The sequence below is a fragment of the Thamnophis sirtalis genome, unplaced genomic scaffold (genome assembly GCF_051295495.1).
Source record: "Thamnophis sirtalis isolate CommonGarterSnake01/CBP01778 unplaced genomic scaffold, rThaSir2_p1.2 scaffold_6, whole genome shotgun sequence".
NCBI classification, from domain to species: Eukaryota; Metazoa; Chordata; class Lepidosauria; order Squamata; family Natricidae; genus Thamnophis; species Thamnophis sirtalis.
Window position 1 is genome coordinate 105749514 of NW_028261386.1, and position 21051 is coordinate 105770564.

Below are 21051 nucleotides of genomic sequence, written 5' to 3' on the forward strand. Positions count from 1 at the left end.
GTATCCCCATGGTCATGTGATTAAAAATCGGCCGGTTGGCAACTGACTCATATTTATGACATTCGCAGTATCCTGGGGTCACATGATCACCTTTTCCAAAATTCTGACAAGCAAGTCAAAGGAGAAGCCAGAATTACTTAACATCTGTGTTACAAATTTACAACTGTGTTACAACTGCAGTGATTCACTTAACAACTGAGGCTAAAAAGGTCATAACATGGGGCACAATTACAACTGTCTAGCTTAGCAACAGAAATGTTGGGCTCAATTGTAATAGTAATTGTAATTCAAGGATTACCTGTACTGGCCCAGCTCAGCCTACAACTCTGGCATTCTCTGGAGAGTTGTTCCTAAATATTAAGGAGATCTCTTTCTGTTTAGCCTCTGTGAACAAAACAAGCCATATAGCTACTATATGCTGAGTTTTACAGAGGCTATCATCACTAGTTATGTTTTACCACAAACAACAGACTCTTAACTAACATTTTTATTGTAGATGGAAATTTTGTTGTTTTTCTTAAAGTGTTTTTTATTTGACTTTTTCCAAACATTAAAATCACAATTACACTTTTACAGCTTTCCGTTATCGGTATTTCTTTTTTCTGATTTCGGATTTTCCATTTTCCATTCTATTATCTTGTACATATTCTTCTTTGTTTCATACTTTCTCATTTTTACAGTATATACATCTATATACAATATTTCCATCTCTATTGCTTTCCAAGTATATGCCATCTCTTTTCATTGTGTTTACTATGTGCTCCTTATGCATTGATTTTACATCTTTTTTCAAGCCAGTTATACTGGCTCAAAAATTTTGTTTCATTTGCTACTTTCTGATTTCCCAGCAATTCTCCAGAACGAGTTTTTGATTATTTTACTCTTATTTGGCACGTCCTTCCTTTCTTCTCTGTTTCTAAAAAGCTACAATAGAAAGCACTTTGGGCTGAATCCAAGCTTTCCTCTACCAATAATAGGGACATTTGAAGTCATATGTGAATTACTACTCAGATGTGCTGAGGGGGGGTGAAGTTGGGATGTGATCTACTTTTGTGAAGGACCTGCTGATATCCAGAGGCAGCTTCACCTCACCCAGGTTCTTAGCTAAGAAAAGCACACACTAACAGAAAGTGAAGAGGAGTGTAGGAGAAAAGGAGATAAGCAAATGTACAGATAGGGAAGTGGAGGTAACCTCTGGAGATTGGCAGCTATTATAAGCAAGCAAGAAGGCTACTGGTCAACAGCCAGGACCACTAACTATGGTGACGAGGATATTCTAGTGGGAGTCCAACATGGAGCTTTATCTGGAGCTGAGCAGCAACTAGAAAAGGAGTAACCACACTGAAATACTACCCCATTTTAAGTAATATAAAAACTTTTTGGGGGGGAAACCCAAAGGTTGATGCTACTTTAAAGACTTTGAGACTTTTGTTTGAACTGAGTATTAATAGACTGAATATAAAGAGCCTGAGTATTAAAGACATAGTTACGTGTCAACATCACTTTGCAAAGTCCTAGAAGGATGGAATTGACTCAGAGCACTGGCCTATTATTAGGGAAGGTGTGGGCTGGAATAAAATATTTGGTATGCTGTGTTGTGCTCAGTCCTTGGAGAGCAAAGAACCCTCATAGATATCTTAACATCTCTTACTTTCAATGTTGGCTTTAAGCATGCTCTGCCTACCCATGACTATATTACCTAGAAAACATGTTTATCTAGTTAGCTATTAATATAAGCAATGATATACTAAGTAAAGCTGCACATATGCTGTGCACTCAGTAATTTTATCTGTAATATCAACAATCCCATGAGGGATTCTAGGATACCAAAAAAGCAACAATTGACACAGATCATAAAATCACTTCACATCTTCTCCACTTCTGTCCTCTCAGAGGAGAACTTCTCTTCGTAATAAATAGCTGATACACTCCCTTCAATTCCCCAAGCTTCTATAGGAAGCTTGGATATCTGCTTGAGGTTTTTTAGACATCCTTTAGATACATCAGAACACTTCACTATTAAAGTATTTTTGTCTACATGCTTTCTTTGCCCCCTCAAAATGTACAAAGGAAGATAATGATGATTATCACTTATATGTACACAGAGAGTTTATGCACTTGAGACAAATACCTTGTGTGTATCCACTTGGCCAATAAAGAATTCTAATTCTAATAATAATTTGGAAAATTGGGGATAATTAGAAAGTGCAGGTTATTTAACAGTATTAAGTATTTAGTATTTAAGTATTTAATAAATGTATAGACTGCCCAATCCCGAAGGACTCCGGGCGGCTTACAGAAATACATTTCCAAAAATAAAGAATTAAAAATAACAGAATTACTTGTTACTAGGGTGGTATCTTACGAAGTTAGTCTCTTTTCTATATCACAATTTTTATGTCACTGGGTTTGATCTTAAGGCCTATGAACAACGGCAGCTAAAATATTTGCCTCAATTCAGATTATAAGCTTTTTGGCTCTGAAGGACCTCACATCATGTACCTGTGTAACTTGGTAGTACAGTGTTTAGACATAACACCACCAATCTTTTTCCCTGGCTCAGCCACTAGTAAGGCTGACAGGGTGTAAGCAAGAATAGCATTCAAATACTCCTACGGGATATGTATATTCTGTCAGATAAATGGCTTTTTGGAATGTCAAATAGGATCTTGAGCAGCTGTTCTGTAAGAAACTTGCAACAAAGCAAGTGAAAATAAATTAACTATTTACTTCATTTTTCCCCACTGTGTCATTCTCACTGAGTAATTTATGTTCTAAAGTGATCAAAGGGACAGCCTGTTAATTAATGTGGGTGAGAAAAAAAATAAAAAAAATTGCATGCCTAAGTTTTCTCTTCAGTGGTTGCTGACGAAGAGTTAGGAGAGTTACTTACTAATGAAACAGTTTTAGATACAGTTTTGCTTCAAGTGTTGACAGAGTTAGAATAGACTGCAATTCTTGCTCTATAACATTATTTTTGATATTAAAATTATGTCAATTCAGTTCTAGTACGTTTATAAAATGTAATATATAGAAATGTAAAATATTGCCATAATACAGTGGTTTAAAATAAGTTACATTAATAATGTATTAATGCTAATTCTATTAGAATGAAAGTTTAAGGCATGGCAGTTGAATGTTGAACGGTGCAACATTCTTATAGTGGTAACTTGCAAAAGATCTCCCTAAGGACAGAGGAGCCACAAGTTTGGACCAGAGCAAACTCTCTGAGTAGAATCTCACCTGACATCTCCAGATAGGGCTCAGAAAAACACCTAGCCAATCAACATAGACAATATTGAACTTTGGATTGATGATTCATTGATATCATGTCACAATGTACACTCAACACCACTGTTATCATTCCCTCATCCTTCAGTATAGAATAGCAGTTTAGCCTCATGTTAAAATCATAAACTAAGATCAACCTTTACAAACTAAGATTTGGAACTGGGCAAGTAAATCAACTATGAAAATTATGATTTTATAATACAACTAGCTGATAACCTGGTGTTGTCCAGGTATTGATTTATAAGGGAGAAATGTCCAGACCAAATGTAATTTCTAATGTTGGATTTTCTCCCTTACCAGAGGGAGCCCACTTATGGAGTACTGTGAAGCCATTACTATGGCAACTCCACTGTGCTGTACAGTAGAAGCCATTTTGCGGCAGTACAGTAGAAGCCATTTGAAGGCACAACAAGTTGTATCCTAACAGAACACACATCCCGAGGAGTGTTAGGGGTGTCTTACCCTCACGGTATTTGTTTCCAGAGAGTAAGCCATCTGTGTACCAAGTTTGGTTGAAATTGCTTGAGTCGCTCCAGAGTTATGCTGGAGAACACACACACACACACAGGTGAAATTCGAAAAATTAGAACACTGTGCAAAAGTTCATTTATTTCAGTAATGCAACTTAAAAGGTGAAACTAATATATGAGATAGACTCATTATATGCAAAGCAAGATAGTTCAAGCCATGATTTGTCATAATTGTGATGATTATGCCTTACAGCTCATAAAACCCCAAATCCACAATCTCAGAAAATTAGAATATTACATGCAATCAATAAAACAAGGGTTGTACATAGAACAATATCGGACCTCTGAAAAGTATAAGCGTGCATATGTACTCAATACTTGGTTTGGGCCCCTTTTTCAGCAATTACTGCCTCAATGCGGTGTGGCATGGAAGCTATCAGCCTGTGGCACTGCTGGGGTGTTATGGAAGACCAGGATGCTTTAATAGCGGCCTTCAGTTCTTCTGCATTGTTCGCTCTCATCTTTGTCTTGGCAATGCCCCATAGATTCTCTATGGGGTTCAGGTCAGGCGAGGTTGCTGGCCAATCAAGCACAGTAATCTCACGGTCATTGAACCAGGTTTTGATGCTTTTGGCAGTGTGGGCAGGTGCCAAGTCCTGCTGGAAAATGAAGTCAGCATCCCCATAAAACTCGTCTGTGGAAGGAAGCATGAAGTGCTCCAAAATCTCCTGGTAGATGGCTGCATTGATCCTGGACTTAATGAAGCAAAGTGGGCCAAAGTGGACCAGCAGATGACATGGCTCTCCAAATCAACACAGACTGTGGAAACTTCACACTGGACTTCACGCATCTTGCAGTGTGTGCCTCTCCATTCTTCCTCCATACTCTGGGTCCTTGGTTTCCAAATGAGATGCAAAAGTTGCTCTCATCAGAAAAGAGAACTTTGGACTTCTGAGCAACAGACCAGGTCTATTTTTCTTTAGCCCAGGTAAGACGCTTCTGACGTTGTTTGTTGTTCAGGAGCGGCTTGACAAGAGGAATACAACATTTGAAGCCCATGTCCAGGATCCGTCTGTGTGTGGTGGTTCTTGATGCACTGACTCCAGCCTCAGTCCACTGCTTGTGAAAGTCCCCAATACTTTTGAATGGCCTTTTCCTGACAATCCTCTCCAGGCTGCGGTCATCCCTGCTGCTTGTGCACCTTTTTCTTCCACCTTTTCCCCTTCTACATAACTTTCTATTAATGTGGTTTGATACAGCACTTTGGGAAGATCAAACGTCTTTTGCAATTACCTTTTGAGGCTTTCCCTCCTTATGGAAGGTGTCAATGATGGTTTTCTGCACAACTGTCCAGTCAGCAGTCTTTCCCATGATTGTGATTCCTACTGAACCAGACGGAGAGACCATTTAAAGGCTCAGGAACCCTTTGCAGGTGTTATGGCTTAATTAGCTGATTAGAGTGGGACACTTTGAGCCTAGAATATTGCACCTTTTCACAATATTCTAATTTTCTGAGATTATGGATTTGGAATTTTCATGAGCTGTAAGCCATAATCATCACAATTATGACAAATCACGGCTTGAACTATCTTGCTTTACATATAATGAGTCTATCTCATATATTAGTTTCACCTTTTAAGTTGCATTACTGAAATAAATGAACTTTTGCACGATATTCTAATTTTTTGTGTTGCACCTGTATATGGATGTGTGTGTGTGTGTGTGCCTGTGTGTGTGTCTCTGTGTGTGTACCTTCTTTTGATCACTAGTGAAAACTTTCAATTTTCTCTTCTAACATAGAAGAAATAAAAGAAGCATTCCAACTTGAGAACCTCTATAGATTTTTCCCTTAATGAGAAATTATTGCTTATTATCAAGTTCAATTTTAACGAGTTCATGGCAACTTTTAAAAACTTTGCTTCGTGTTAATATTTTTTCTCTCTACTCAATTCATACTGAAGAACTAAAAATGTTTCTTCCCTTAATCTATATCTCCAAAGAGTGGGATAATAAGGGTTAATCTCAAAACTGATTTTGTCATTGTTTTTTTCACTCTAACTCTACATGCTTCCTCTGAGATAACTCCTTTCCTCACAGCAGAGCCTAGAAAGATATACATCCATGTATCATTTGCTAAACTCTTCTGAAATTGGTATGTAGGATACAGAGGTGGGTTCATACTGGTTCGGGCAAACAGGTAGTGGTATGGCGGCCTGGGTTGCTGGAACTGGCAGCGACCCAAGCCTGCCACGCCTCCGAACCACCTTGTTTTGAGTTCTGTGCATGAGCAGAATGATTTTAATTGAACTGCACATGCGTGTGCAGTGCGCATCCAGCGTGCACACAAGCAAACCAGCAGTAAATCCAGCCACAAACCACCCCTGGTAGGATATATACAGAAGTGAGTATACTCCCTCACATTTTTGTTGTCAACAGTTTAGACATTAATGAGTTATTTTGAGGGGACAGCATATTTACACTGTTATACAAGCTGTATACTCACTACTTTACATTATAGCCAAGTGTAATTTCTTCAGTGTTGTCACATGAAAAAATATACTTAAATATTTACAAAATATGAGGGGTGTACTCACCTCTGTGATATACTGTACATATGCTAACTGTAGATTCTTAAGAAATCTATTCCTTGCAAAGTATTTAGAAGAAACAAAATTTATTATAAGAACAGATTCTATCCTCTGGCACATTTAGAAACATTCAGGAATTATATTTTAAAATGTATTAATGTTCTCAGTTTCCACATATGCAAAGACATAGCTGAAATCATTAAGATGACAGAAATTCTTGATCTCATAAAACACACTGCACTAAATAATTTAAAACTCTTTATCAAAAGGAATAATTGATCTTACTCACTGACAAGTTACAATTTAAAAAATAGCACTGTGAAACAGCTCTGAGGACTTGTCTCTGAAATGCCAAATAATTTTTGTAGCAGCTTTCCACGGGAATGCTACATGGATTGGAAAATAAAAGTAAATACAAGTCTCCCTACACAGGGTAGTAACAATAATATCTTCATTAAATACAGCTTATAGTCAGCATTAAAGATGTTCAAAGAGATTAATATAGTGGCTAATTAGAATGTACTAAAAATATTAGTCATAAAGCAAAAATATTTCACAAAATCATCAAGACTTACCCGAAAATAAAACAGGAAAATGATCCCAAGTACATTAACATGCTTTGTAATATCTCTGAATAGTTTAATAAAATATTTAATTTATCTTGATTTTTCCGAATGACAAGATCTTGGTCTTTATGGTCTCTCTCCAAGAGCTGACAACATTTAGGAATCAACACAAGCAAAAATGTTTACCTTGACAAGGTTCAAAATGATGATCGGAGAGCCAAATCTCTGAAGCATTTGATCAAAGTGAAGAGCAGCTACATGAGCAAATGGGTCTGCCTGATCCACTAGAAAAACAGCAATTCATATTAAATGAACAGAGTCCTAGGCTCTTATTTGGTTTTAATATGCTATACTTTTCATATTTAGCAATCCTCATTGAAACTACAAAGTAGATGGAAAGCCATGGGGATCTATGACAATTTGCCATGGCCAACTCGCCATAGTCTACTTGCCATGGCCAACTCACAGCAGGACAACTTGCCATGGCCATCTCACCACAGGACAATTCACTGCCAGACAAGAGTTACACTAATTCAAAGAAAAGGTGAAATAGAATCATGAAAAAGGATGCAAAAGGAGGGACAGAATGAAATGTAAATGGCAAAAATTAAAATATTTTTTATTTATTTTAAATAATTAAATAGAATTGTTAAATTGTTCTGCAGCAAGTTGACCCATGGTGAGTTGGACATGGTGAATTGTCCTGAAGCGAGTTCGCCATGATGAGTTGACTGCAGCGAGTTGGACATGGTGAGTTGGCCCATTCCCAAGCCAGGGAGCTTATTTTTAGAAGAGAAGATATTGTTTTCGTCTTATGTATTTTTTAATAAAATTTCCCCACACACACACGAACTGCTTATATTATTATGCAAAGTACTCTTATGAAATGATAACATACACATAAAAATAATAAGATGAACAATAATCTTAAAAAAGGGTACTGAGATGCATATTGAACAAATACTTCCAATAACTCACTTGGCTCTCAGTGATGGAATACAATATTTGAAAGAATTCAGTGTAGAAGGGCACCAGGGGTGGGTTGCTACTGGCATTACTGCCGGTTTGGCGTGCAAAAAATGTTGCTCTGTGCGTGTGCACATTTGCAGCTAAAAATGTCTATGCATGTGCACGTTAGAATAGGAAACAAAAATTATAATTTTGCAATGAAGATTGTTATGCGCATGCGCAGAACCGAAAATCAAGATGGTGATGACAACAATAGAACCTGTTTGGGGGCATGGCAGGCCGAGTTACTACCTATTTGGCCGAACCAGTCCAAACCAGTAGGAACCCACCTCTGAAGGGCACTCTGGTTTCAGATCTATTTTGGCCACACAGAAGTATATATAAAATCATAGGTTATGAATTAGCTCTAATTAGATGAATGAGCATGACCTTGTAACAGAAACAGAATTTCCACATCACCATGATTTTATCTGCTGCATTTATATTTTGTTGTTTCTCCTGGAGTTCAGAATGGTATGTATGCAGTACTGACCCTTTCAATTTTACCTAATAACTTAATGATCTCATCAAGAAAAAATCTGAACAAATAATGGATTGCAGTTATTATCGCTTTGATGGTAGAACAGCTTGATCCACTCTCATATCAAAGTGCAACCAGCAGAGGTACAATTTCCAATGATTTTTTCTTCTTTCTGCAGCTTCCTATACCACTTATGTTGTTCAAAAAGCTTAAACAACTGGGCAGTGTAGATGGGATAAAGGGAAAAAAGTGGTGTTTTTTTTCTTATTTTCAGTATCTGAAGTTTTACTGGATCAACGAAGGGAGACTGCTTGTATACAATTGCCTTTTTACTTTCTTTTTTGATGAATTTTAAAACACACAACGTGTCATATATTTTATTCCCTGGCTCCATCTTACATAACTAGTTGAAATAGGCCAAACAAATCCATAATTCAATAACACAATATTACTTATCTTTTCTATTTGTGAGTCAAAAAAGACAACAAAGCAGCAATAGTTTCATGTCTTTTAAGTGTTCAATATGTCTTTTTAAGTTCTTTTTCTGTTAACTTAAGCAGCATACAGGAAGAGGCAGGAAACACTATTTTTTCTATGTAATAGGTAATAAAAATAAGTATATGCTTTTTAATAGCTAGTTAACTAAATAATATACTATTGAATTTCTTAAAAAAACCTGTCATAGGTCTGTTGGTGAAACATTACACCCAGCCCTGCAGTGGATAATATTTATTACAGGTAGTCCTCAATTTACAATTGTAATGAAGCCTGCCCATTATAGTTAAGTGAAGCATCACACCTAATGACCCCTCCAATTCAATTATTAAATGAGCATGTGGGTTGTTAAGTGTAGCACCAGGGGTGGGAGAGGCCCTTAGAAGCAGGGGGGGGGGGCAGGATTGCCTGCCAAGGGCCTCTCAGTGACTCCTCCATCCCTGAGGCACCCAGTGCTCTATTTCCTGTACCTCAGGGCTCCCCAGGCTTTGACCTGCTTGCATGTGATGCAATGCAATGTGAAACTCAGCTTTCTTGTAGAAGCTACCAAACTCAGGGCAACTGTGTGCCATTCTCCTACTAAGTAGTACTTCTTTTGAGATTGTAGAGGGCAGTATTTTAAGGAGGCTCCACGCACTCCACAAACAGAACTTCCTTAAAAATCAGAGCCCCCTATAGTCTTGTGAGAGGTACTACTTGCTAGGAGAATAGCACAAGGATGCTATGAAGCCAACAGCCGTTTTAAGAAAGATGAGTCTCATATTGCATCTAATTCATATATTTATTTTGAAAGAATAACCTTTCCCTCACTATCTACCTACACAAGCTCTGTCCCTTGCCTCCAGAAATTGTGAATGACCCAACACTGGAAGTCTTTAAAAAGATGTTGGATAGCCATTTGTCTGAAACGGTATAGGGTTTCCTGTCTAGGCAGGGGGTTGGACTAGAAGACCTCCAAGGTCCCTTCCAACTCTGCTATTGTATTGTAAAGAAGAAAGAGGTATGATAAAAGTGTGGGTATGAGGAAGAAAATTTGTCTATGTGTTGAAATTCCTTAACTATAAAATATTAACAGGATTCATGGTCACTATCCCAGTATGTGGTAGTATTGATTGCACAACCAGAGTATATATTAATGCTATCACTTAGAAAACTTTTACCAGTACAATTGTCAATTAACTATGACTGGACAAAATATTATTTCTCCATCCTGAAACTACAGCTGGAAGCACAAGAATCAGTAATTTACCAGCACATAATCTGCACACAATCTACAAATCAATATTTTGTACGTACGTGTAATTGGTGGCTTAGGCATCATAGTCGATATGTCTTGAGACCAATACAGAGGGACTGAACCTCGCACTTGGACGTAAGATGAATAGCTTCCGGCAGAAAATGACATTACTGAAGCATCATAAAGTATTTGCTCAGTTTCTACTTCATTGGCTACATCTCCCTGCATGAAAAAAGCAGTAACTTTATGATACTTCACATTATCAACAAACGTCCTCTTCAAACATCTCACCACTCAATTGTCAGCGTAGTTTTCATTTTAGCATAGCAAAAGCAATGATTGATTACGATTCGTGGCAATAAATAAGATTATTTGGAAAAATGTCTCACTAATTTCATTTTGCTCTCATCTACACTGAAATTGTAGTTTTTCCTTCTGTTCCTAAATCTACAGTTACTCCAAACCAGATATCATGGCTACAGGAGAACACTGTGCTTCAGAAGTATCTAACTATGCATCCCCCAGTGTGGTCTCCTGAAAAGAATTCTGTTGTGCAACTAGAAATAAAAAATCACTTCGCTATACAATAAACTAATATTGATGGAGTGAAGCAGATGATCATGATATTAAATATAGCTCTACTTAAATTCTATATTCATATGGTTGATTCAGAAGTACCATTGTACTGATGGATATATTACCCCAAATAACATACATTCTTAATATCTACAATTCTTAGATATTATTCACATTTGCTTGGCATTCGATTATCTGAAGTGTCCATGGGCAGAAGAGAGAAGAAAAGACTGAAGGGTGTTACCATTAGAACAGAGATAGCCCCACAGGAGATAAAAAATACCATACTATAATTACAGATCTCCAAAACATGGGGGGAGGGAGCCCTTGCACCTTAATGCATATTTAAGAAATCTGCTTGTATAAATGAGTATCAATATATTCCCAGACATTACAAAAAAAGGTCAAGGAGTTTTGAATAAATTCCTAGATTTGCAACCCAATTAAACAGTTTGACTTCGATGTTCCTGTGGATTTATGATAAAAATATAAATTCTACTAACTTGTCAGTGTTTTGCCAGAGAAATTTTAAATCTGAAACGCATAAATGAACATTTCTCTGGGCACACAAAAACTGAAATCATAAAATTGCAACACACATAAGTATATTGAAAAGCCTGGAATCCCTGCATCTAACAATAACAGATGCAGAGATTTTGTAATTTTATTTAAGGTGATTGATCATATTAACAAAACAAGTGAAGTATAAACTATAGCTTGTCTTGGCCCTCATGATATACACTTTCCCAAAATAAGAAAAAATATGATTTAGAATTTTTTTAAAAAAATTGCCTAAATGACAAAACACAGTTACCACCAACACCAAGCCTGCAGAGTGGGAGCAAAGTACATTTCATGCAACATTTTCATACAACAATGAAAAAAAATCTCTATTATATGTATTACCTCACAGTTTGCTCCTCTCTTTAAAAACCGTGTTCCAGCAAATTTACTTGATCTTCTAGCTATCAAAGTGACATACACTGGACGACCATAAATAAGCAGTTCTTGGAATCCAAGATAAGGTTTATAAATATATGTCATTCACTATCCCACATTCTTTTTTTAACTTCCTTTTAGTCCTGGCATATACATAAATGCAGAGCAAGCACGTCGTTCCCATTTTTTAAAAAAAGAATGTTCCTTTAGTCTAGCAACATGACATTTTAATCTTTCAAAATACCCTAACAAAATACAAGAAAGGCAGAAATTCTATTTTAGAATTGAATGCAAAAATATCAGGCACTGCTGTTCAAATTGTATGTTTTGTGCATCCCTTGGTGAACACAGGTTAAGATAATCTCGGCATGATACAAAATTAAATGTTGTATCTTTTGGGAAATCTGAAGTACATTCAACCATTTCAAGATTCAAAATAAGAAAGCAGTGAATACAGCAGGTGCAGAAGCTTGGACACCTTTCCAATTGATTCAGTGTAGCTTTTGAAAAACATAGTAAATATCAATAAGGCCTCCAAATCTGTTACTCATTACTCCTATGGCACAATTAGTCAGACTTTCAGCGCAGTGGTGGGTTCCAGATCCTGGTGCAACCGGTACGGTGCAACGGGGCCAGGCGTCCACTACATGCATATGCACAGCATGCACGCAGCACATGCATGCATGCATACTTACCGCCTGTGATGCTCCAGCTGCTTGGCGGAGCGTCGTGCAGGCACCGTACGTTTCATGTGTGTGCGCAGAAGCCCCAATCGGCTCAAATACAGGTAAGGAGGGCGGACAGGCGGGCCCTCCGGAGCACAGTACCGGAACAGTACCTGATACTCCAATCAGCCACTGGTACACCTGTACCGGGGCGTACTGGTTGTATCCCACCACTGTTTCAGAGATAAATACATACTCTGACTCTTCTAAATCTCTTCTTGTGATTGTTGCTTTTTCTATTTTAATAACCATGGATTCCTTTAAGCAACTATCCAAATATTTGAAAATGAAGGCAATTCACTTGCAAATCAGGTTAAGGTTTATTTTAAAAAATGCTAACTATTTTCAATTGGCAATTTCAACTGTGAGAAACACTGCTTAAAAAGACCAAATTTTTAAGCTGTTGAATTCAGGACAAGATAATAAACAAATCCCTACTAGAATATCATCTTGCCAACTATTAATCATGAAATGGCTTTATTATGCTGTGAGCTTGTGCAACAGCCACTAGTACAGTAAATATTATGTGGCCAAATAAAAGAACAGATTGTCCCAAAGGTGCTTTGTCGAAAGGCAACTGGACTTTGTCCTTCCTTGAAGATGTTTCAAGGAAAAACAAAGAACTGAAGAGGCTTCTTGGATGAGAAGCAAAACGTCTTCAAGGAAAAACAACATCCAGTGACCTTTCGAAAAAGCACCTTTGGGACAACCATGACCTGGATACCTGAGAATCTCTACAGACAAAAAGAACAGATTCAATTAAATATTAACATGATGGGATTTTTCCTAGTTTTTCTTGAAGAATATTTCTGAGCTAGACAATTTTTGTAAGGAAGAGTGGGGAAATGCCAAAAATCAGGATAGAAAGACTAAAAAAGTATAAAATGATGTAATCATTGGTAGTTGATGTCAGCAATACTATCTAAAATATATTCAGGTATTTCTAAGTGTCTGTTGTAAATATAAGCAACATGATGAAATATTTATCATGCTTGGTAAATATGTAAAAAAAAGATTAAAATGAATACATTGATCCAAAGGATTTTAAAGAATAATATTCAATTAAAGACAGACCTTTTTCCTTTAGAATTAATGGACCCAGAGTTAGAAACGAGTCTTGGAAGATTATTTCAATTTATGATCACTGGGCAAAAGCTATTATATGCACAAAGATGGAAATATTTGGTACTATCAGCATGAATAGTTGGTAAAATTGACTGAACCTGCTGAGATAACCAAATTGAATACTTTGATTAGAGAAAGGTCATTATTGACATTCATCAATGACTGCAAACTCTTTACAGACTTTTTATATTAAAAAAGAAAATGATTTTCTGACTTTGGGTTTTGTTGATTAGAAAAAAATAGTCTATAGAAAGAGAAAAGACCGTTGGCTTACCTGAACGGTCGTTCTCGGGGCACTGCGAGGAGAGTCCAATGCTGGGTTAACACAGCCTATCTGCCCTTGGACTGAGTGATGTTTTTAGTTGACCACGCCTCCCTTTGCCTCTGCATGCTCAGTTCGAAAACGAAGGAAACCGTCCTGTAATCAGTTACAGTCAATAAAGTCACATCGTTCAATATAATAAACACCCCGGGCGGGTTTGGACTCTCCTCGCAGTGCCCCGAGAACAACCGTTCAGGTAAGCCAACGGTCTTTCTCCAGTGCACTGCTCGGAGAGTCCAATGCTGGGACATGCCCAAGCTATTGAGTCCCAGGGTGGGGAAGCGCCGTAGCCTCTGGCATTTCAGCCACTCTTTGTAAAACCCTTTTGCCAAAAGAGGCTTCGGCTGAGGCAAAGGTGTCAATCTTATAGTTTTTGATAAAGGCCGTGGGGGAGACCCATGTGGCCGCTCTACAAATGTCTAGAATAGAAGCCTGGGTTGCCCAGGCTGCAGACGCTGCTGCGCTCCTAGTGGAGTGTGCGGTGACCCGTCTCAGAGCCGTCTTGCCCTGGTGTTCATATGCCAGCTTGATGCAAGCGCGTAGCCAATGCCCCACTGTGTGAGAAGAGACCTTGTGGCCCAGGGACGCAGAGAGGAAGGAGACAAAGAGTGCCTCTGAACGGCAGAAGTCTTTTGTCCTCTTTACATACATGCGCACGGCTCGCCTCACGTCCAACTTGTGCCACTCACGCTCCTTAGGGTGAGAAGGATGGGGACAGAAATTGGGTAAAATAATCTCTTGAGTCCTGTGAAACAGAGAGTTAATTTTTGGAGTAAAGGACGGATCAAGCCGCAGAATTACTCTGTCCGGGTGAACTACACACAGATCCTCCCTGACAGAAAGAGCTGCCAGCTCGGATACCCTGCGAGCGGATGTAATAGCCACCAAGAAGGCAGTTTTGATGGAAAGGCGGCGCAGACTGGTCTTTCTCAAAGGCTCAAATGGGGCTTTTGTCAGAGCCTTAAGCACAAATGGAAGGTCCCATGACGGATACCGGTGAACAGCTGAAGGGCTGATGTTCGCAGCTCCCTTGAGAAAGCTCTTGATCTGAGGATGCTGACTCAGAGAGCGAGAGGAGCCCCTAGCCAGGATAGTAGACAACGCTGCAACCTGACGTCTAAGGGTGCTGACCGCAAGACCTTTATCTAGACCCTCCTGCAAAAAGTCTAGGGTCTGAGGGATCGAGGCTGAAGAGGCCTCTATGTCTCTAGTCTTGCACCACTGTGAGAATGCGGCCCAGGTGGCATCGTAGATTCTAGTAGTAGAAGGTCTCCTGGACGCCTGTATTGTTCAAATGACCTGGTCAGAGAACTTCTGCTACCTCAGGAGCTCCCCCTCAAGTGCCAAACGGCTAGCTGTAGCAACTGGGGCTCCGGATGGGTGACGGCCCCCTGGCTGAGGGAGATTTGGTCCCGAGGGATTCGTCACGGTCTCTGAACTGAGAGACTTGACCAGGTCTGGTACCAGGGCCTTCTGGGCCAGAAGGGAGCCACCAAGATGAGGTCTGCCTTTTCAGCCAGGAGCTTGTTCACCACCTGAGGAATGAGCGGAAGTGGAGGGAAAGCGTACATAAGTCCCTGAGGCCACACTGACCTCAGTGCGTTTGTTCCCTCCGCCTGGGGCGAGTGGTAGCGACTGAAAAAGCATGGGAGATGTGTGTTGTTGTGTGTGGCAAACAGGTCTACCTGTGGCATGCCGAATCTCCTCACGATCTGCTGGAACAGGTGCGGGTGCAGGCGCCACTCCGAGTGGTCGATGCGTTGGCGACTCAGCCAGTCTGCTTCCCGGTTGTTTATGCTGGAGATGTGATCTGCACTGAGAGAAGCCAGATGACGTTCCGCCCACCTGCCCAGAGCTTCCGCCTCGAGCATGAGGGCCTTTGATCGAGTATTTTAGTTTTTTTTTTTTATTAAGATTTATAGGCCGCCCTTTTCCCTGAGGGGACTTGCCGGTTTATATGCGCTTTTGTCGCCACATTGTCTGTCATCAACAGTACATGAGCCCCTTTTACTAGAGCAGCGAACCTTCTCAGCGCGAGGCGAGCTGCCCTCAGTTCCAGCCAATTGATGCTGTGGGCGGCCTCCCTCTGAGTCCAGCGGCCTTGGGCTAGGTGGCCCTGACAGTGGGCACCCCACCCCAGGAGACTGGCGTCCGTGGTGACAACTAGTCTTTCCGGCTCCTTGAACAAGCAGCCCTTCTTGACTGCCTTGGACCTCCACCATGCCAGAGACCGGATCACCCTTCGTGGGAGCCGAACCCGCCTGTGAGAGTTGCTGGCCTTGGCCCTCTGCATGGGTAACAGGAACCACTGCAGCTCCCTGGCATGAAGACGAGCCCAGGGAACCACCTCAGGCATGATATCATTATCCTCAGGAGCTGGGACAGCTGGATGATTGGTACCGACCTGGCAAGGCTGCAGTGTTTCACTCTGCATCTCAGGTTGGACAGCCGGTCTGGAGAAAGAAATACCTGGCAGGAGGTGGAGTTGATGACTGCACCCAGGTGCTGTATACAGGTGGACGGCCGGAACTGGCTCTTCTCCATGTTGACAGAGAAGCCGTGGTGCTGCAGGGTCTGCACAGTTAGAGAAACATCGCGGTGTGCCTGCTTGGTGGTGAGAGAATGAATAATTATATCGTCCAAATAACATTCCAGACGAACCGGATGACTGCGGAGATGAGCCACTAGCACTGCCAGAATTTTGGTGAATGTTCTGGGCGCAGATGATAGCCCGAAGGGAAGTGCCCTGTATTGGAAATGCTTCCCTTCCGAACATAACCTCAGGAACCGCCTGTGGGCCACATGGATGGGGACATGCAGATAGGCCTCTTTGAGATCTATTGATGTCAATAGGTCCCCCTCCCTCACACAGTCCAGGATGGAGTGGAGTGACTGCATCTTGAACCTCTTGTAAGCCAGATGCTGATTTAGACTTTTTAGGTCCAAGATGGCCCTCCACCCCCTGAACTCTTGGGCACCAGGAAGAGGATAGAATAGAAGCCCCTCCCCTGCTGATCCCTGGGGACTGGCTCTATCGCCTCTATCTCTAGGAGATGGCGGATTTCTGCTCTCATGCGCTCCCTCTTCTCTGGGTTCCTGGGGGTAGGACAGCGAATAAACTTTCTCTGGGGAAAGGTTAGAAAGTCCAGGACAAGGCCCCTCCGAATGGTGTTGAGGACCCACTTGTCCGATGTTATCTCCTCCCACCTGTCGGCGTACAGCCATAGCCGACCTCCGATGGGGGGATCCGTGCGACCGTCACTTTCCCTTACGAAAGGGACGGGAGCTACCACTGTTGTTTCCGCCTCCTCGGAATGGTCTCCGAAAGGAAGTCTGAGATTGGTTGGCCCGAGCACTGAAGGATCTGTCTTGGTGCCTATCCCCCCCTTGCCTGAAAGGGTCTCTGGTAGGAGGAAGGGTGAGATGATTGCCCTGTTTCCTGACTCCTGTAAGGTCTCTTGCGAAAGAACCCCGCCCCTTTCCGGTCACCCCTTTTAAGGGTTGCAGGAAGGATCTTGCGTTTGTCTTTGGTTTCGGTGACAAACTTGTCCAGGGCCTCTCCAAATAGAAGGCCTCCCTTAAATGGGGCCGATGCCAGCTTCCATTTGGCTTTCATTTCAGCTTGCCAATGTCTAAGCCATAGGAGGCGGCGTGAAGTGATATTGGAAGCAAGGGATCTGGATGAGAATTTGGTTGCTGTCAAGGCGGCATCCGCCGAGTACTCGACAGCGGTAATAATTTTTGTTAACTCATGGCGCCATCTAGATTTCCTGGGTGGTGGCCTAGACCTGAGTTGGCGTAGCCAGAATAAGGTGGTCCTGATAAAAAAGGAGGCAGAGGTGGATGCCTTAATGGCCCAGGCAGACGCCATGTGTGTCTTCTGACATGCCTTTTCTGACCTCTTATCTTCTGCCTTTAGTCCCTCTAGGAGCTCAGCTGGCAGGTTTGAGTTGGAAGTTAGAGACACAACTGGGGCATCTACTTCAGGGAATTTCAGGATATCCTCCATTTTCCCCTCCAGGGCATACAGTGCTCTGTCCCCCCCACTGGGGTTGGTTAGCGTGCCCGGCTGTAGCCACTGGCACTGCACAGCGTCCATAAAGAAGTCAGGCACAGGGATAACCTCAGGAGTTTCTATTGTCTCTTTGAATAAGCCATGCTTGTGATCCCTGGATGTGGAATCCTGAGTGGCCTCAGGCCTGGAAGTGGGGCCTAACTCTGTAGCCGTCATGGCCTTGTGTAAGATTGATTTGAATAATGATGGCTTAAACAGGCCAGTGAATGCTGGTTTGTCAGGGGTAGGGTTTTCATCTTCAGAAAGCACAAAAATTTCCCCTTCTTCCTACTCAGAACTTGAAAGCCCAGAGTGAGATGGGCTGGAAGATGGGGAGGAGGATACAGGCTCCTTGGAAGTGGAGGCCTTAGGCCTGTGCTTTTCCTTTGGGGCCTTGCCCTTGTGAGAGCCCCTGTGCTTAATGCCTTCAGCTAGCCCTTGGGAAATGGCTAAGGAAATTACCTCCCTCATTTCATCAGATAGAGCAGGGCCTTTACCACTCTTCAGCTTCTGCTTACTGGGCCTGCAATGGCTAGGCCTGCCTGAGCTGGATTCACCCTTCCCACACTGGGAATCCTGGATAGAATCTCGTTCCTCTCCAATGGAGGAGCTAGGGGAGTCGGGGTACCCCCAAGAAGCTTCTGGAGACGGATCCCTGGACCTATAGTCATCCCCAGATAAAAATTCACTATCCCCAGGGGATTGGGCCTCACGATCAGGGGAAGCTAACTACCTACTGCGATGGTCTGGGCTAGTTCTGGCTGATGGGGCCTAGAAACCTCCCTGGGATCCACTGTGGCTCTTGGTGAAGACCTTTCAATTGAGCCCTTGTGCCCTTTGCCTTTTTTCACAGAGAGATCCAGCTTGCTGCGTTTGCTGGAGGGTCCTGCCTGTTCCCCTAAGGCCTCCCTGCATTCCTCTCCCATTTCAGGTCCTCACGAGGCCTGGAAGATAGCTGGAGCTGGGATGGCACGCGCTGGCCGTTGAGGCTCAAATGCGCTCGCAGAATCTTCAGGAGGGAAGGGCCGCCTGGGGGTCGGATTCCTTCCTCCCACCGCCCTCGGTTCCCCGAGACTTATCTTCCTCTCAGGAGGGAGAGACTAGCTGGCTCCCCAGACTAGTCCCCAGCCTCCCTGCGGTGTTCTGCAGTCGCTGAGGGCTGTCTGTGGCTCCGCTTGGGCTGTCTGGCTCTTCGCTTCTCCTGCTTCTCACTAGCAGCCTCTGGAAGAATTTTTCGCTCCTCGCACGATCTGCGCTTGCCGCTCTTCACAGCAATTCGGAGCGATCCAAAATGGCGGGTGCGCGCGCAGCCGCTTCCCACTCTTTCTAGCCTCACAGCCCAGAAAAGTGCGCGAAGGTTCCAACCGTCGCCGCTGTTGCCGGGCAGAATGGAGCAGCTGAGGGATCCCTAGCAATACGGCCTGCAGGCTTCAGAGCCTTCTCTGGGGCTTCTTTTTGCCTGGAACGCCCCTGTCCTGGCTGGGGAAATCGCACACCCCACTAGCCGCTCCTGCCGCTCGCCAGCATCTGCTGGGCAAGCTTTCGCAATCCTCTGGAGCGCTTGCGACCAGCAGCAGCAGAGAAAGCCTGGTAGCCCTTTTAAAGCGACAGAAGCCTCAATGGAGGCAAATTTATCAGTTCTTACAGTAGATGTAATTTTCTCTATCTGAGAATCCAAATGTGGTCCAAAGTGGGAAACTTTCCAGCCTATCTGACTGGAGCTCTCCCAAAAACAGTCCTAACGGGCGGACTGAGTTTTCGAACTGAGCATGCAGAGGCAAAGGGATGCGTGGTCAACTAAAAACATCACTCAGTCCAAGGGCAGATAGGCTGTGTTAACCCAGCATTGGACTCTCTGAGCAGTGCACTGGAGAATATGATGTAAGAGAGGGATTGATTAAAACTGTATGCATAACTATCAAGAGAAAGATCAGAAACCATTTCTTATATTTCTGTTCATGTTTGCTGCTGTTTTTTATACCTCTTTTTTCTTTTTTTTCTTTTTTCTCTCTTTCACATTTACTGTCTTTTTCTTTGAATATACTTATTGTATAGGTTAAATCTTTTAATAAAAACGATTTTTAAAAAAAGAAAAGAAAATGCACAAAAATCACATTGCTCCTTCAACTGATTTACAAATAGAGGAAAATGTATATATGTACTCTGAAATAATAAATAAGGTCTCAATTACTTTGGTATATCCATTTCCATTTTTCGGTTGTATTAAAAATGCATTTAATCATAATTAAGTTTTGTTAGCTATTCTACTATCTGCTCCAAAAGGAGTATGCTCAATTATTCCATTGCAAGCTAATTTCACAGTGAAGTCCAACACAATCATTGTGGTAGGAAATGAAGTCTTTATTTGGTCTTTTGTTTCTTCACTGGCAACACTAACCCCATTCATGATTTCTCGTAATAGGCATGCTTAGAATAAGAATTTTCCTTTATTGTGCTTCATTATCTACATGTAGATGAACACTGAAAATTTGTTTTCCAGCTCTTAAAATCTAAGAGGTTCTTTTACAAACTGCTAATTAATTTGTGGGTGAGTTTAATAGCCACATACAAAAGACCTAAGGTAGGACTTTATTGTATGTTACCATGATTCAGTTTTCTTTCTAGAATAGCAATTTGCTGTTACTGTAACAAACATTAATAACTAACAGAAGAAGGATACTCGACTGCCCACAAAATCCATGAATAACATACAAAAGCCAGTCTCGATGAACTGCAGTTTTGACAACATCAAGCAATTTCCCATTCCATACATATTTTCGGTAAGGGTCACTGCAAATTCCAAATACACCTGAAAAATTATTGCAAAAACAATAAGAACATTATTTTGAACCTTACATTACATCGATTATTGTCAATTTATACCACACACATGCAGGACCTATTTAGATAAGTATCTGTGTTTATTAACTTGCAATATAATTGGTGAATAAACAAAGGCCAGAGGTTCTGGCAATGCTAAGGATATTATGGAACAGAAACAGAATTTTCATTGTGTTCTCATTGCATAAGATTATGTCTCACTGCATAAGATTAGACAGATCAGAACTCCAGAAACATTTTGTTCACTGCTAGTGGAAATAAGATATTTATCTATATTACTTTTTGAACCGATACAGTAGAGTTCTTCCCTTCACACTACAAGGCCAAGCAAGG

The 21051-nt window shown here is 41.5% G+C and overlaps 1 protein-coding gene across 1 annotated transcript in view; it reads right to left on the reverse strand.

The window, feature by feature from the left end:
- The window catches only part of FIG4 (FIG4 phosphoinositide 5-phosphatase), a 96715-nt gene that overhangs the window by 48610 nt on the left and 27054 nt on the right, over window positions 1–21051 (reverse strand). Inside the window, exons 7-10 of the mRNA XM_087718655.1 lie at window positions 20558–20686; window positions 11619–11719; window positions 10196–10358; window positions 7102–7199 (exon numbers count right to left, since the gene is read on the reverse strand). Coding sequence (XP_087574781.1) covers window positions 7102–7199; window positions 10196–10358; window positions 11619–11719; window positions 20558–20686 — 491 coding nt within the window. The remainder of the gene's footprint in view (window positions 1–7101; window positions 7200–10195; window positions 10359–11618; window positions 11720–20557; window positions 20687–21051) is intronic.